Source organism: Manis javanica, chromosome 5 (assembly GCF_040802235.1).
Source record: "Manis javanica isolate MJ-LG chromosome 5, MJ_LKY, whole genome shotgun sequence".
Lineage (NCBI taxonomy): Eukaryota > Metazoa > Chordata > Mammalia > Pholidota > Manidae > Manis > Manis javanica.
In genome coordinates, this window is record NC_133160.1 from 48600656 (window position 1) to 48619960 (window position 19305).

Sequence of the window (19305 nt, forward strand, 5' to 3'; positions counted from 1 at the left end):
ATTTATACTAGCTTATAAAAATACCATCACCACAAAACAAATACAAAATTGGTGAAAAAAATTAGCAATACTTCTCTAATATCATTATGTAGGGAAGCTACTAGGGCCCTAGCTGACTGCCAGCACTAACTGCTAGATATATGAGTAAAGACCTTCAGCCCCACTGGCCCTCTTCCAGAATTGCCCAGGCTGGACAAACTTAGGTAAAACTAGCAAAGAAACCACTAATTTGACCCATGAATTTTGGGGTTACTAAAATAAATGCTATTAGATTTTTTTTCTGGGGGGTTTCCATTATATCAGATAATTTATTTCATCAAGCAGGAATTATTTCATTCCTAAGTATATCCATGTTGATTCTGAATATCCTTTCATTACTAGACCACAGGAGTTACAGTGAGAATTTGAAGACAAAGTACAGAAAGGTAGCTACCAGACTCTCTTCTCCCTGATTTAATAAGCATCTTTACACTACTGTCTGAACAAATAGAGATGCCAAAACTGGTTGGTTTTATTGTGTGGGTTGTTTTAGTTTTACATGATATATATGTTCCACAATCCTTTGAGTAAGTAAATCTAAATTGAGTACCTATATGTTTGAATGCCATTTAATTGAAATAAGCTGTCTAGATCATCACCTTAAACATTTAACAAAATAAAATTTCAGTAAATAAGAAGTATTTTATAATTAACATATAAAGAAATAGCTAAAACATTCATAAACTTACTCTTTTTTCCCCTATTCAAATATCCACTATGGTAAGTATTGTGCTAGGGATACAAAGGCAAATATAAGACATGTTTGCTGCCTTTATGTAATCATTTCAACACCTTGTACAAAGTTCTGTAATGTTAGAATGCCCGAATTATTAAAGACAGGGTACACAGGAGTCTCTAGGCTGGCCTCAGCCTGGGATTCGGTGGAAGGTGACATCACCACTGAATACTGGACCAGGTATTAGTAAAGAGGGTGAGAAGAGGGGTCCCAGATGTGAGAGAAATAATGAAGACCAAGATCAGAATTAGCACAATGTTTACAGAAAGTGACAGTTGGGTCAGCAATTTAAGCAAATTAAAGCTTGATATAAAAAGTGAAATAGATGTCAGAGAATGTTATAAAGGTTTTATCACTGTGATGGGGGAAATTTTTGGCCCCCATGAGGGACATCTGTAAAGCCTAGAAACGTTTTTGGTTGTCACAAATGGGTGCATACTACTGGCATCTAAACAGGAAAAATCACCTTCCCTGTCCCCATCAAAATCATCCAGACAGAAATGTCAACAGTTGAGAAACCCTGAGTTAGATCATGAGAGGCCTTTTATGCTATAAACTATAAAGGTCTGGCTTTATGCTGTTGGCCAAGGTATCTTAATCTGGGGTCTGTCAGAAAAATACCTATTAACTTTTACTTGTGAATCTTCATAGATAGCAGCAAAGCTATAAATCACAGCAAAAACATTTCAACTCTGCTCACAAAGCACTATTAACAATTGCTTGATAGTCACTGGATTTAACAACAGATGGACCTTTACAGAACTGAATCTGTTAGATTCCTCTACGCAATGTAAATAGAACTAAGCTTTGAAAACCTGTAATAGCCCTTATACAACTTTTTCCCCCACTGAACTTTTTTTTAACCCTAAGGAATTACTTTTTCTCTTAAGTTAGATTCCATCCTAGACTAAAACTGCCATACATTACTTCCTCCCCCCATTGTATGATTAAACAATTGAGTGGCAGGATTCAAACAGATCTGACTCTAAAGCCACTATCCTTTATGTTAACAGAAAAATAATCCACTAACTTAAACCTTTTATCATTTTTCCCCATTAGAAATATGCTTAACCCTATTCCAAAATACTCACCATATGAAGCCTTTCAACTAGCTTTTGATCCCCAAGGCAATTATTTGTATCAAACCAGGAATCAAAGTCCTAGATTAACAAACAAAAAAATATATTAAGACCAGATAATACTAAAAACAAAAACTCTAATTATGCTAGATATAATGATGATTTTGAGTTGTAAACAACAAAATTCATTCATTTCAATCCTTGGTGTCACTGTTAGCAATCATTATTTTTTATTAAGGTATCATGATATACACTTATGAAGGTTTCACAAGAAAAACAATGTGGTTATTACATTCATCCCCATTATCGATTCCCTCCCCATACCCCACTGCAGTCACTGTCAATCAGTGTAAGATGCCACAGAGTCCCTGTTTGTCTTCCCTGAGCTACAGTCTTCCCCATGACCCCCCACACACCATGTGCACCAATCATGATACCCTACAATCCCCTTTTCCCTCCCTCCCCACCTGCCCTCCCCTTTGGTAACCACTAGTCCCTTCTTGGAGTCTGTGAGTCTGCTGCTATTTTGTTCCTTCAGTTTTGCTTCGTTGTTATATGCCACAAATGAGGGAAATCATTTGGTATTTGTCTTTCTCTGCCTGACTTACTTCATTGAGTATAATACCCTTTAGCTCCATCCATGTTGTTAACAAATGGTAAGATTTGTTTTTTTCTTATGGCTGAATAGTATTCCATTGTATATATGTACCACCTATTCTTTTTCCATTCATCTACTGATGGACACTTAGGTTGCTTCCATTTCTTGGCTATTGTAAATAGTGCTGCAATAAACATAGGGGTGCATATGTCTTTTTGAATCTGAGTTGTTTTCTTTGGGTAAATTCCTAGGAGTGGAATTCCTGGGTCAAATGGTATTTCTATTTTGAGTTTTTTGAGGAACCTCCACACTGCTTTCCACAATGGCTGAACTGGTTTACATCCCCACCAGCAGTGTAGGAGGGTTCTCCTTTCTCCGCATTCTCACCAGCATTTGTTGTTCCTATTCTTTTCTATGTTGGCCATCCTAACTGGTGTGAGGTGATATCTCATTGTGGTTTTAATTTGCATTTCCCTGATAATTAGTGATGTGGAGCATCTTTTCATGTGGATGTTAGCCATCTGAATTTCTTCTTTGGAGAAGTGTTTATTTATATCCTGTGCCCATTTTTTAATAGGGTTATTTGCTTTTTGGGTGTTGAGGCATGTGAGTTCTTTATATATTTTTGATGTTAACCTCTTGTCAGATATGTCATTTACTGTTAGCAGTTAATTTTAAAGCTAGCTTGAGAATCATACTACTTCCTAATAAGCATTTTTCTCAATGTCAAGATGACAAGTTTCATAGTGAAAAGAAAATAGCTGGAAAGTAAGTTTTATAGAATTAGAAAATCAGTGTTCTTGAAAAGTTTTTTATTTTAACTTAAAAATTAAAAAGTAAGATCACTTTATAGTTTGTTCTCTAAGGCCACTCAGACTACTGGTGTCACTTTGAATGTCACTTTGAATTAAACTTACTACAAGTGCAACTGAGATGAACAGCATTTCATTAGTATTTGGGTAGGCTGTGACAAGAATTGTTTTCCTATCACTACCTCTTGAGCATATTTATTTGCTTTGTTGTAAAATTAATCTTAAGATTCATTGTATTAACTAAAACAAAGCTTTAACAGAGATTAGTGTTCAAATGAATGTCAGTGAAGAGTAAGAAATTACCTCAAAAACATCAAAATACATAAAAGCAGAACTAAAACTTTCAGAGACTGACTAAATGTCTTTCAGAAACAAGTTTCTCTATTCTTTAAAAATGAGCCTTAAACACAACAAACCAAAGTTAAAATATTTTTTGAATTTATTTGAATAAATATAATAATATAGTTACTCAAAGCCACAAACATGCACTTCAGCCATGGGAACAAAAGATTCAAAAATGACTTCTGGTCCGTCAAAAAAATAAAATTACTAGTAACATAGACTCCTAATATACATATTATGCTCTTAAGTACAACCAATAGTTCAAAATAGCTAATTAACCATTTCTATCACTGCAAATAAGCTATTAAAGGTAAAGATCAGATTTCATGTTAGACCATAAAAAAAGAATGGCTGGCCAGATTTCTCCAAATTTGACAGCCATCTTGGGGAGAGGCCATCTCTGGGACTTAAAACAGTCAACGGAAACGCACACTCATGTAGGGAATATCCCGAGCAGCACCTTAAAAACTTAAGGGTGCCCACCCAGAGTCACTTAAACAGGCCAACATGACACCAAAAAGGAAAGCTAATCTATGACATTCAAGAAAGCAAAAACAATGATTTTTAAAATGATGTTGAAATCAAAAGGCACCAAAGTAAACTCTCAGGATATATAAAAAATGTGGTAGTTACCAAAGGCTCTAACTATATAAAAGCCTAAAAAGGTGACTACCTCAGGCAATGCTAAAAGGCAAGCCAATTCTATTACAAAAATGGACAGCATTAAACAAAAACAGTATTCCAAGCAGAAAACAGTAAGAAATACTTACATCAGCTGAATTAAAGACATCTGGCAACAGAAAATTAAGAAGTGACCAGAGCTCATGCAAGTTGTTTTGAAGAGGTGTTCCAGTTAATAATAATCGATTTGTAGTCTTGAATTCCCTCACTATTTCTGATAACTGAAAGAACCAAATTCAGTCATTAGAATATTCTGTAGAATATTCTGTATATTGATCAAATTCTAAATGAAGGTACAAATGATATTCACATTTAAATACCAAATTACCTTAGACTTTTCATTTTTGATCCTGTGGGCTTCATCTATAACTAAGTACCTCCAATTAAACTTTTTGAAAACAGACTTCTCTTTTATAAGCATTTCATAGGATGTTACACATACATCCCATTCTCCTGGTAATAAAACGTCCCTGACAAAAGCAGCCTGTATAGCAAGAGAAAAAAATTTATCATACAGAAAGTATATATTAAATTTATTGATGACAATATATAATATGTAAAAGGGAATGGGAGTATTAAAAAGGGATAGTGTTATCTATAATATGCAAGCATCTAGAAACAACTCAAATTAATAATTTCAGTGTCAGAGCCACTTAATAAAATAATTGACAGAATTAATCAGTGCAAAATTCTATAGGCTCTTTATATATATTTTATTAAGGTATCACTGATATACACTCTTATGAAGGTTTCACAAGAAAAACAATGTGGTTATTACATTCACCCTTATTATCGAGCACCCCCCATACTCCATTGCAGTCATTGTCCATCAGTGTAGTAAGATGTCTATATGTTAACTCTTCAAATATCTTTTTTCTTTGATCCCACCAGGTACTGAAATTCTTAGGAGACAGGCTGAGGCAAAGGAAAAGGGGGTTTCTGACATAATGACAGAGGACTGAAGGATCGTTTGCAGTAAACATTTTCATTCTTCATGTTCATAGATCTATTAAGACACTGATATTCTTCTCATTTTACAGGTGAGGAAACTAAAGCAAAGAGTAGTTAAATAATTGGGCTATAAAACAGAAAGCAATTTGGTAACTTAAAATACCCAAAGTATCTATAAAAGGGAAAATATGAAATCTAGAATCATCACTGATGGACAAATGAAGGCGTAACAAAATCTCATACATAATCTTTCAACATAATTAGTAAAATTTTAAGTCTGATGTTTGCATTAACAGTATCATTATTTCCATTTCTTCTGCAAAAAAGAATGTGTCAATTGACCAACATTTTAACTTATTTCAATAGGTATCATACCAAGTCATCAAAATACTGTAGTTGACTCAGTCCATTGTTAACAACTACTATTCTATGTTACCAGTATATACTTCAACCTAAAAATATGGCTCCTTTAATTTCCAAACACTTCACATATGCAAAACTTTTTAACGGAAACAAAAGAAACTATATTTTTGTACCATTCTACAGTCTACATTCCTTTTCCTCAGTATGATTCTTAACCACCAAGACAAAATCACATTTGTATATATAACTAATATTTGTGAAGACCAAATTTATTATTGGGTCCCTTCTCTTTTCTCTCTCCTGTAGCTATATCCCTTCCCCAAAACCTAAATTCAAATTATTTTTTAATACTCAAAATGTAATGAAATACAAGAAACTTACTCTTTGTTCTTTATCTCCTATCAAACAAACAGACCTAAGTGTTGGTACCCATCTCTTGAATTCACTCATCCAGTTGTGTAATGTAGATTTAGGAACCAAAACCATATGAGGACCAGGAATGTTTCTATAGTGTTTCATATACCCAAGAAGAGAAATTGTTTGAAGAGTCTTTCCCAGACCCTGAAAGATGGAATAATCACAAAGCAATGAAAAACAAAAACAAAATAGACTTCCATATTTATACTTCCTGATATATATAAGAGCATTTAAAAAAAAGCTGTGTGTGTTTACAATAGCTAACAAATGGCAAAAACTTGGTATGTGTCAAGTCTATGAGTGTTATGCCATTTAACCTTTACAGGTCTATGAAAGTTACTGTTACCATCCTCATAAGGCCCAGAAGTTTCTTAAGTGACTTTCCCACAATGACAATGGGCAGGGCTAAAAGTGAGACTCACTTCTCCTGAGTCCAGACTGTCTTCAAGGAATTAAATATTTTAGCACTATAGCTACATGGAGACTTAAAAACATTCACTGCATTAACTACTAAGTACTAAGCAAGAGATAAAACATTTTGTGAGATAGAACTGTATAAGCTGGCATGCTGGAGAAACTATTGATGATAAATTAAACATTCAATTGATCCCAACTGTGTATATTACATGAGTGGGGGGAAAATGGCCAAATCATTATACTACAAAAGTCAACCAAAAGCATGTTTCTCAAAATGCATTATTTTTAGATTAAATTTTCATAGATAATAACTCCTCACAATTGAAGCATAGATCCTTATGCAACTTAAGTGAACCACTTACACCAGTTTGCAGAGTATTAGTTTGCTAATAACAGTTCTACATTATCAACAAGAACTATGTGATATACTGCCTTAACTTTTACAAATTTAATGATATAAAATATTTTAAATTATAAAACATAACCTTATAGAAATCTACCTAACACATACCATTTCATCTGCAAGGATACCATTGATGCCATTCTCATACAAAGAAATGAGCCAATTTAATCCTCGAACTTGATAATCTCTCAGTTTACCCCATTTTACATCTAAAAACAAAAACATACAATGCACGTTTTAAAGACAAGAAACACAGGTAAGCTACAGTTCCCTTCATCTGATCCTCTGTAGTTTAACTTGGGCCTACATGTATGTGTTCACTCTGACTTTTCTGTTTTTAAGTTCCAAGTCACTAGAAGTAGATGCTGTGGTCTGGAGTGGAGAAAGAGTGGATGGATATGAGGATAACTAAGTGTTGGAAACATGACTGCAGCCATCAGAGTACCCACGCCAATCACTCAATTCCTTTGTTACCCATATACTAGGTCCTATGGAGTCTTTGGCCTCTTTATTTCCTTTTTGATGTCATCACAAGTGTTTCTAACCAAATGTTTTTACCTTCCATAATGCCCTAAATAGAGGTTCTCTGGGGATTTTGTTTTCCTTCTAACAAAGTGAAAATAGGAAATAAATTGTTTTCCCTTTATCTCTTGCAGGGTTTACTACATATTTCCCACCTCAGAAATAATAACTAATTATATGCACCACAATCAGCTGTTTTTCTTTAAAAATGTACATGCTGTGCCCTATTCCCTTCTGAAAAACACTGCTTTAAGATGAAAAGCTAACCAACACTAGGAAAATTAATTACAGCAGAAGAATTTGAAAAAGAGATAACCCAAATAATCCAAATTTCCTTTTCCCCTTGTACCATTACATCTGGCTCTGGCCTTGACCTTCATGAAAAGAAAAGGAAAATGGGCACTCTAATTAAACATAATCTCAAAGTACACACTTTAAATAGATTGCTGAATTTCTAACTAGAGCCTACTTTGCCTAAAGTTCAATTTAGCAAGAGTTCAAGGCTACAATTAACTGAATAACAATCCAAACTGTATGTCCCATACTGACCTTTATTGTTGTTCACAACCACTATAATCACACAAACTAGTCATCAAGTGATAAAGAGGAAGGAGGTAAGAAAAAAACGTAGGCTTCAGTTAAGACAAACATGATACTACCAGACAATCAAGATTATGTATAGGTAAAACTTACACCTGGTTAACAAAACTCTCTTTGGAAAACCATTAATAACAGGCACATTTCAGAAAAAAGTTCAAAACAAACAAAATCAGGAGATGAGTAAACAAATCTTTAAGTGCCTTTTTGTACACATTTTTTTAAAAATGTGGGGCAAATATAAGGCAAAAAACATTTGTAGTTTTTGCATTCAGGCAACAACAAACGTAATGGCATTTTATGGCCCTCTGAAATACAGCATCATACAGAAAAAAAATCTTTTAAGTTCATTTCATAATCAATAAATTTCAAAACATTAATAAAAATTCCCTTTATAAATTACAGCCAAGACAAATCTAAAACATTTGCCAAAGGATTTCTCAATAAGAGATTTTTTAAAAAATATCAAGTAATTAAGTAAATGTAACATACATGATGGAGAGTCTTCAAATCGAGTGCAAACGTTGGTTGCTTTGGAGCTTTCTGTTAATAGTTCTTCATCCTCCTCTTGCTCTGTTCTACGGTGTCGGTAGCTGTCAGGTTTAAGACAACATTAACTGACTTTTAGCTTTAATGTGAACTACGAGCAACTAGTAATTCAATCTTAATAGTCATGTGGCTGATCAAGACTCCACAGTATTTTAATAAGCATCTAAATTAAAACTAAAAGTAAACAGTAAAAATTATTAGTAAATTTAAATCTGAAATATTTTTATATGGCTTTCTAAAATATAATTGTTAAAATATGTATCTTAAGTTAACCAGACCTGATAAACTTAAATGTGATAATTTCAAGGAAATATCCTGTCAGAAAAATCTCATTAGATTGATGCATCAGAATTACTTAAAACTTTTTGAAATATGCATGCCCAGATTCTACATCCCAAAAGTCAGACACATCCCTTAAAAAATGATTTTCTCAAGTCATAATATTGACAGATTTCTTAATCTCTGAAGGTCTCAGGTTAGTAAAACTACTTATTTTCCAATTCTGAAGCTTCCAACTGAATACCTTTAACAAACATTTTTATTTATATTAGCAAACAGTAGACTATGCCACTCTTGTGACCTCTAAATCTCATTTATAGCTTGATTGCTACCAAAACTACATGCTTTGTGGAAGAGGATAACCAGCCTTCCCAGGCAGAGAAGAATTCCTCAGAAATTCAGGCCAAGGCAATAAATAGGCAAGGATCTTCTTGCTTGTTTTAAATGGTTCTAATCAAAATATCTTTTTCTTTTATCTCCCTGCACTCTTAATGCTGTGAAACCTAGTGCAAGGATCTATCCCCAATCCCAATTTGTTCTCCATAAACTAGGACAGAACTTCATCTTTTTAATAAAGTCTCTTACACAGTATAGCATAAAAATGTCTGATTATTATGGTTGTAAAACTGAAGATAAAGGTTGGGATGTGCTTTATTACTTCAGACTGAGGAATCATTGCATATATACTGTGGATAATGGAAGGGGGAAAAAAAGCAGCATGTACATCCTTATACTCAAGAATAGTACCTTCACTCTAATTACTGTGCCTAAGCTAACTTTTCATATAAGAAGGTTTGAAGGGTATAGAAAGCTGTCAACCCCACAGTGTTATTCCTCAGTAACAGTAATAAGATCAAGCTTAGTATTTTTATTACATATTTAGTAAAGATTATCTTTATCTTACAGGATCTTAAAAGAAGTGTGTCTTTTCATTACATGATACTGACTACCCCATAACAATCTCTATTAGAGTAGTTTGCATTTCCAGAGCACAAGACTGATGCTATTTAAACAGCTGCAAACTTCTCATGTCTGAACAGTTTAAATACATCTTAAGTGCAATGTTCTCCCTCACCAAGTTTCATACATTTTGAAACAAAAGTCCTCTGTGATACACAAAATGGGTAAGGAATAAGACAGTAAATTAGAGGAATGCCCCCAAGAAAATTAAGGTCCATATTATGCTTGTTTTTGGTGATAAACCCTTCAAGACAGAAACATACTTCCATATTTCTGTAAATGTGCAGAAACCTAACACTACAGCATTTTGTAATAGCCTTTTAGATAACAAAGTATATTTTAATTACTCATCACAATTCATTTTTCACTTTGAGAATTACATACAGCCAATTTCATGGAAATGAGACTGCCCTAAATCTATTTATCATTACTAATTAAATATCCTAGCTTTCCAAAGCACAAAAATTAAAGAAGAGTTTTAAAATTCAACATGTAAGAGTTATTTTACACACTTTGAACAACAAGCTCAGGGTGGCATACAATTTGACCCTTCAATTTATGCAAAGACAATTTAATAACAAATATTTAAACTGCTGTGGCACAAATCACAACATTCCACACACCAGAACAGACTTCAGATAAAAGCAATACTCTTGATGTATGTGTGTGGTTTAGGAGACTAGAACATGCCCTAGACTTAAATTCAGGCTTGGATTATTCTAATTACTTCCTGTTAAATGGGCTGCTTAATCCCTTCCCTTGTTTCCTCTCCAAAGAATGGATTAACATTTGAGTTCCCTGACATTGTTGTTGCAGGACATAAAAAAGTAAGACATTATATAAAATTTTTATTTCAGCATGTAGGGCTAGATCCTACAAAACCAAATGGGGCCAAATAAATAACAGCACTAAAATAATTGTTTTAAGTGATTTTTATGCTTCTAGTGAAGTGTATCAAAAATAAATTTGGTTCAACTACGAGATATAAACTATTACTCACTCGCCTACTGATAGCAAGTTCTGTTTCTCATCCTTTTTTATTCGTGGGCGCCCTGGTTTCATTTTCAAAGGTGAGGTTGGAGTCTTCTGAGCAGCAGGCTGAATGAAATGTGCAAACAGCTCTGTTTGCTTTAATAAATACTCAAACCTATTTGCTCGGTCAGTTTGCTGCAAAAAATTTAAGACACATTTTATCAGAATATTAATGTAACATCAGAAACCAAAGTTTCAGCATGCCTCCATACAATGAACTCAGCAATAGAAACGAACAAACTATTAACACATGCTACAGCTGAGTTTCAAAAGCACTATACTAAGAAAGCAGCCAAACATAAAAGACTACATACTTCATGATTCTAATTATATGAAATTCTAACTAGTGATAGAAAGCAGATCTGAAGTGGCAAAAGGATGAGGGCAAGAGCAAACTTCTGGGGGATGATAAAACTACATTATTACTGTAAGGCGGTTAGAGTATTGCATGTATTTGCCAAAACTCACTGAATTACAAACTTAAAATGACTGTGTCAATGATACTTCAATACAGTTGATCAAGGAATAGCAAAAAATTAAAACAAGTGAATTTATTCCTAAGTGGGAAAAATACACTGGTCATTCATCAGTAAGGCTGTGCTGAGTATTAAAAAGGTTATCGGGCTTAAAAAACACCTACTAATGGCCCTGGAAGATGGCTGGTTAGCCAGAGACGGGTAAGATTCCTCAAGGGAGGAACAACCTAAGACAGGCACAGTCGCATGGGGGCCATCAGGTGAGAATTTGGGGATCAACAGAGGTGAAGCTCAGAACCTCAGACCCCCTGCTTTGAGAGAAATCTTCTGCATCCGTGGATGTCTTGCTGCCCTTGTCTAGCCTGGATTAATACTTAGTCCATAAGCACACACCTGATCATCTGATCATCTACATTTGCCCTCTTACAGCACTAAACTATGTTTTCTACCTTTATCTTGCATCTACCTACCACTTCAGCATTTTATTAAAAATAAAAATAATAATAATAATAGAGGGAGAAATGTGGGATCAACATATAAATCAAGTACAAAAATCAAATGAATATTCATATTTGACCTGATTGTTTATGGGTCATAATGCGTGATCTAAACCGAAAGTTTCTGTGGTGACTGCCCTTGTACTGTTCACCATGTAAGAATTTATTCACTATGTAAGAATTCGTTCACCATGTAAGAACTTGTTCGTTATGCTTCAGAAGATTGGAGACTGACGAGAATTAGGCTTGAGATGGATTAATGATTGTACATCGAGCATTGACCCCCCTATACTGAATTTTATTGTTGTTAACAACCATTTGATCAATAAATATGAGAGATGCCCTCTCAAAAAAAAAAAAATACCTACTAAGTTCATGAAATATTCGTTAATCCAATGCACCCCTTAATACTGCTTCTTCCTTTCATATCTAATATCTGCTACACTGAAAATTCCGTTATCATGCTAAAGGAATAGAAGAACTTGAAAAAAACTCAAGAACCTTGAAATCAAGTTTTCATAAAAATAAACAATGAAATCTAGAGGCAAAAGACTTTGTACAGACACACTAACAGTCTGGTTAAAAAAGAAGAAACAAGAATAGCTCAAGAAACAAATCTGTTACTCAAAATATCTGCCTATAAATGTTTAAAAATGTCTTAGAATGAATTACAAAAAGACATTTTACCTAGCAAACACCAGAAGTGTTCATGTTGTCTGATCAATTTGCTATTAGGAAGGCATGTAGTATTAGTGTTTCATTGGGTCACAAATAACAGTCATCAAAGTAGCCCAGTATGCACAATTAGTAAAAGGCCATCAACTTGCTTCTCCCTGGTGACAAGCTTCACCTTTTTGTTTATGAAGATTACAAACTGCTTTAAATTACATATGTATATGTATGCATTTTGTACCATTTCATTTATTAATTCATATATAATAAAAGAAAAGCTAAGAACATGATGTTGGGGGCTAAAAACAGACTATTCAGTAATTATAATTATAATTATGCTTGGATCAAGATAAATAGGCTCTGAAAATAAATTCAGATAGGTCAGAGCCTAGACATTTTAAGGTAAAAATTATGCTACAGTGTTCAAATTCACTTCTATCAAATGCTTTCAAATCAACATTATCTCTTAAACAGCCATTCAACAAATACTTCTGTGTGTCTACCAGAAAAGGCACTTTGATTCTTTATGAAATTTTCATTTTATCTAATAGTGAAAATAAACATAAGAGGCAAATTATGTAACATTGTGAGAAGAATGCTTAGAAGTAAAATAAAGGGGAGACTGGAAATGGGAGTGGCACTGAAATCTTCACCAGGATGATCAGAAAAATTCTCACAGGTGATGCTTCAAAAGGGGGGTACCCCTCCCCAATTTTTAGATCTTATCACACTTAATGCTCAAAAACTTTTAATGGCTCTAGTTATCTTAATATAGTATTTTTTCAAAATGTGATTCATGACCCATCATATCAAAAATATCCAAGGCTCTTGTTAAACTACATGGTCAAGTTTGAGTTTTACAGGTAGAAAAATCAAGTCCTACTTAATCAAGAAATTGAGTAGAAATTTCACGAGGGTTCTACATAAGAGTCAATTATTTCAAAATTCTCTCTCACTGTTTATCATTCAAGTGGCGGTGGGGTTATAAACTTGTTACAAAGAACCAAGCAGTTCAGGACAATATTTACACAGTAAGCTTTCAGTAAAGTACGGCAAAGGTTAGGAGGAAAAACAGAAGAAGACCTTGTTAGTTGAGAATGGGAAGGTAAAAATAAAAATGACTTGAGATTTTAAAGAGGTGAAGGCAGAAAAACAGATTCCAAAAAGAAGAAACAACAGAATTAAGATCATAAGCCTGAAGGACATGAATCATAAAATCAAATGGAGGATTAAAATCAATAGCCTTGTACAAGCTTTTTTCTCTAAAGCAGAAACAATGTGTAGAGACCATCCATGTTGGGAAATAGGAACTAAACTGAAGATAAGCCTGCAGTTTTTTGTGGAGGAAGACTGAAAATAAGGGTGTGGCAGAAATGGAGTAAAAGTTTAAGCATAGTAGTAAAGTTTTAGAATAGCTAAATGGATTGTTGAGCAATAAATACTGAAAGCCGAAAGACAGTAAAAACCGGAAATTTAATTTATTCTGGTACCAATCAGCAGTATGATTTAGTTTTCTGAAGTAGTACTCAGCATCTTAAATTCAAAAATTAAGAGTGGATATCGAGACTGGTTAGAAACTAGCAGATGAAAAGGGAGCTGGCTTTCAAAACTGTCACAGTCAAGATCATAATATTGAAAAAGGAAATGAAACTAGGAGATTGGAAAACTTGGAAGAAAAGAGGAAAGATCTGCAATAAAGGTGACTTATAAAGATGAAAAATATTGTGAAGGATCACTGAAAACCTCCATTAAATAATTAAATTTGTGTCCTAAACACATTTTGCAAAAATATTAAGCGATTTGGAAGAGGCCAGATCTTAACAAAGGAGGCAAACAAAGAAGCCAATAAAATAGCCCATGCAATGGAAGTAAAATGAACCAGGGTGATGGGAAAAAGATGAAAGAAATAACTTATGAGGTTAGACTTGCAAGACTATTAAAATTATGAGGTACTGTCATGGACAGCTTGGGTATATATTAAAAGGAACTTTGTGTGGGCTACAGAGATTTAATTCAGTTTTTGATATTCCATAAAAGGTACCAAAGGGTGCCTAAATGGTTTTCTTGGCTTCACTGGAGATGGATGGTAATTATAGATTTGCTTTGTTTATGTCACCGTATTCCTATTATGTTAATATGTGTGTGCAAATTAGTTAGTAGTTTAAAACCTATACATACTTAAGGTACTCTACAAGAAGATATGTCAAAGAAATAATCAATCCTCCCATGTTTTCTTCCATATGCTACCTCTATAGCTTTTCTTTTTCCTTCCTAATTACAACCCTTAATTAGAATTCGTGCCTCATATCGAATTTACCGAGTATCATAATTCCTCCAGGTGGTAAAGATATCTCGAAACAAGGGCTGGGCATAGAAGCCACAGGGCATAAATCTGCAAAGAAGTAAAAAGCTAACCTTTTCAAACAATATGGCTTCTCTCTCACTTACCAACTTTACATTTCCCTGTATGGCCCCGGAAGATGACTGGTTAGCCAGAGACGGGTAAGATTCCTCAAGGGAGGAACAACCTAAGACAGGCACAGTCACAGGGGGGCCATCAGGTGAGAAACTGGGGATCAACAGAGGTGAGGCTCAGAACCTCATCCCCCCTGCTTTGAGAGAAATCTTCTGCATCCGTGGATGTTTTGCTGCCCTTGTCTAGCTTGGATTAATACTTAGTCCATAGGCACACACCTGATCATCTACATTTGCCCTCTTACAGCACTAAACTATGTTTTCTACCTTTATCTTGCATCTACCTACCACTTCAGCATTTTATTAAAAATAAAAAAATAATAATAATAAAGGGAGAAATGTGGGATCAACATATAAATCAAGTATAAAAATCAAACGAATATTCATATTTGACCTGATTGTTTATAGTTCATAATGCGTGATCAAAACCGAAAGTTTCTGTGATGAATGCCCTTGTACTGTTCACCATGTAGGAATTTATTCACTATGTAAGAATTCGTTCACCATGTAAGAACTTGTTCGTTATGCTTCAGAAGATTGGAGACTGACGAGAATTAGGCTTGAGATGGATTAATGATTCTACATTGAGCATTGACCCCCCTATACTGAATTTTATTGTTGTTAACAACCATTTGATCAATAAATATGAGAGATGCCCTCTCAAAAAAAAAAAAAAAAAAAGGTACCAAAGGGACTTAAATGTCCAACATACAAATGACAATACAATGGTTGGAGACATCTGGGCCAGGGTAGAGATAAATGTTCAGAAGTATTCAGTTTGAAGATGGCAGATGAAAACTAATGACAAGGATCTAACTGTCAAAGAAACAATGTCCAGAATGTAATAAAGGGCGAAGAGTCAAGTAAATCAGATATCAAGGGAAAAAAACATCTCTCAAAGCAAGTAAAATTTCTGAGTGGTGAACAATGTCAAACACAAGATCAAAGAGAATGAAACTAAAATTTAGCCAAAGAATTGGCAATTAGATTCATTACTACAGTTGTAATGAGAGAATCTAAACTGTGAAGGGTTAAAGGCGTGAATGAGAAAGACAGCTGGCAAATACACCTTTTTCTTTAAGTGTGACAGCAAAGAAAGTAGATGGGACAGTTACAGAAATAGACATAGAAAACAGAAATTATATATCATATATTACACATTTTTATATCTACTATGCACGTATGTATATATGTAACACACATTTTTAGGATTTTGAAGCTATTTAAGAGATTCAAAAATATTTACTGATCTTGAGAGTTAAGGGAGAGGGAAAAAGTAAGTTTCAGAAAATACTTGTTAAAATCTATGTGCCAGATACTGGGTGCTGAAGACAGGAAGAGTAACACACCGTACCTACTCTTAAGAACATACTGTATTATATTGTGCAATAGTGCTATTATTTCCATGTGATTTTAACTTTTTAAGATTCCAATACAATTAAATTAATTCATCTATACAAAGCACTTAGAACAGGCCTGGCACATAGTAAACATTCACTGATAACCATCAGTACTATTGAATCTGCATTTACATTTAAAGCTTTTTTAGGTACTGGTTAAATCATGATAAAAAATTTTTTTTCTAAGGAGATAATGAAATATGAGTTGGGATGTTCAAGGATTCAAGTACAGTATCCTGTTCTCTTTAGTAAAGCTCTCATCCATATTGTTAAGAATGCTGTAAGTAATGAGCATATATTAATCTCTTTGTACAGTAGACTACAATGCTAGACAGACGAATAAAGACACTTTGAATAACTAATTCTCTGGTCTTTAACTTCCGTCACTCCCAGACACTAAGTCTTAAAATAGTGTGTTTACATAACCCCAGTACTTACATGTTATTATGTGCATTCACAGAATACTTCTGCATTTGCTTTGCACAGGCAAGGAAGATATGAACATTGGTATCCCATGTTACACATATTTCAAATGGATATCTGTGCAATTATAAAAATTTATCACAGAAGTTTGGTATATTCAATCACCTAACAAAAGTTATTATAGACTATTCATAGGTTATTCATATACCTAGAACATACCATTTTTTCTTCATAAGTAGGATCTGGCTCTTGGATTTCTTTTTGCTTTCCAGGAGATGCATCATCAAATACTTCCTAGTAGGAGAGAAAAATCATGGACTGTTCTTCAAGAATAGTCAACACACCTTCTGCCCCAAACACTCTAGTAATACACGTCTGTCCCAAACTTCCTAGATACTTAAATGACTGCCATGTAACCTGATAGGACACCCTGATGGAATTAAATACCATGATAATAAACTATTTAACCCATATAATTAAAAAAGATTATAATCTACAGCATCCTAGAACAAAATTGCTTTCAGCAAATGTTTCTTTTCTAATCAACAAAGTCTGAAACCAAATTAACAGTATAAAATGTGAAGAAAACATTTTCCCTCTTAATCACAAAACTGCAGTATCTCCTGGGCTACTACACAAATATACACCTGGAAAGTTGCATTATTTCATTCTGATTTCCATCTCCTGAACTATTACAAGATATTTATCATGCAACCTAAAATGAATATTCCGTAACTACAATACGATTCCTAAACTGTTAATAAATGTGCTATTCCTGCAAATTTATTCATTCTGTAACATTCAAAGTGCCACAAACAAAAATACCAACAACTTCTACACTGCAAAGTTCCACTCATCCATTAAAAAAGAAAAGCATAAGAACCGGTGATAAAAGTGTAATTTTCCTTAACGATGTACAAAATCTTTGCTTGACATACCATAGTAAAGCCGTGATTAAGAAGTTGGGGGAGGGGCCATGGAGGGGGAGCTGTTTAGTACTAGAAGAGGTCAAATGACCTAAATTCAAATCTAACTTCAACTGCTTAGGCCTTTAGGCACCTCTTTAACTGTAAGGTCACAAATCTCTCAACTCCACAAGTAAAAACAAAGCCACCTACCTAGCCTACTTCACGAAATGGTAATGGAAGGTCAAATACACCCTAAAAAAATATGTGCTTTTCCATAGTACTTGTTATTTCTTTCAGTTTAAAAAAAAAACCTGGACTACAGAGCTCTTGAGGTCATACAATTATTGGTATATAGTGTCCCTATCTATCAATCTAGTCAATAGTGAGAAATGAGGATGAATGAAAGACCAGCTATGTGACATTGCCAAAAAGATAATAATAAAAAACAAGACTACTCCCTTGACCTACTAGTATGCCAGGGCAAAAAGGAAGAATTAATCGAATACATAGAAAAGCTGGCTAACATTTCTGGAAAGGTCAGCCTTTATCAGCAAAAAATTAATGAATGAAGATTCACTGTTTTCTGATATTGAAAAGACACCGACCGGTATCTCAGGGAGAAAACAGAGCAGGAAGTTCCTTGTGTTAATTCTAAATATTCAGGAACCACTTAACAAGTCTACACCCCTAAGCCTTTTATTCACGTTCCTAAAAATCTTCAACTGCCTATAAAACCCTAGACAACGCACCATCATGGACTCTCTTGTCCCCTCCTGGCACAAGCCAGGAGCTCTGTCCTCTCCCTTTATCTCTCAATAAAAGCCTCTCCCTGGCTCTCCTACCTTGGGCGTTTGCTAAGTTCATTCTTCGACTCTGCAAACAAGAACCCCAGCATCACGATCTTTAACAAGAAGAGTCTGCAACTGTGAAACACTGAAATTGTCAGGCATGTTATGTATGTATGTATGCTCAAACTTAGTTTTTACCAGTGGAACTCAATGACTTCAGAATTCGGTTAAGAAAAAACAGACTGAGGCACATTTTAAAACATTTTCACACTATAATGTAAAGAGAAAAAAATCAAAACTAAAACCATTCAGTGAAAAAAACTTGTGCAAGATAAAATTACTGATATTCCTATAGAGGAAAGGTAAAAATAAACAAGTCATTCTTCAATAAATGGAACTGTCAAGTATCTTTTTTTGTAAGAATGACAGGGCAAATTGTGTGGGAAAAAGGTTAGTTTTGGAGCTAGACCTGTGTTCTGTCAAAGGTTCTACTTACCAGAAGACTCAATTTTCCATCTGGCAAATGGAAATACCACTGACTTCATTTGGTATTTGTTACACCAATATTCATACCTAAACTTTAATTTCTTTAATTAAAAAAACAGCTTTAATTTAAAAATAGCAAATGAAAGCCAGTTTAGGCCTTAAATTATTTGGCTTTCTGGTATTAAAGTAACGTCTCTACTGAGACATTGGTTGTTATTCCAATATGACCTTTCTGAGAAGCTGATGAAAACTATAGACATCAGAGAGAATTGCCCATTTACACACAATTTCTGTAAGTGTTACGTTTTCAAAGCCCCTTAAGCCACAATCCGGGATACAGAGTTCTGCCAAAAGAACCATTTAAAGCCTTAAACAAACAAACAAAAAAAGGCAAAGCCAGACA

At 34.2% G+C, this 19305-nt stretch overlaps 1 protein-coding gene across 3 annotated transcripts in view; it reads right to left on the bottom strand.

The window, feature by feature from the left end:
• Positions 1–19305, bottom strand: part of SMARCA5 (SNF2 related chromatin remodeling ATPase 5) — a 43126-nt gene that overhangs the window by 21981 nt on the left and 1840 nt on the right. The window contains exons 2-9 of one of the 3 annotated variants that reach the window (XM_037022452.2): positions 16940–17014; positions 10746–10912; positions 8450–8550; positions 6947–7047; positions 5983–6162; positions 4616–4771; positions 4377–4508; positions 1867–1935 (exon numbers count right to left, since the gene is read on the bottom strand). In XM_037022452.2, the coding sequence (XP_036878347.1) occupies positions 1867–1935; positions 4377–4508; positions 4616–4771; positions 5983–6162; positions 6947–7047; positions 8450–8550; positions 10746–10912; positions 16940–17014 (981 nt within the window). Of the gene's footprint in view, positions 1–1866; positions 1936–4376; positions 4509–4615; positions 4772–5982; positions 6163–6946; positions 7048–8449; positions 8551–10745; positions 10913–16735; positions 16755–16939; positions 17015–19305 lie in introns of those variants that run through there. The other 2 variants (XM_073236993.1, XM_037022453.2) reach the window with 2 other exon arrangements.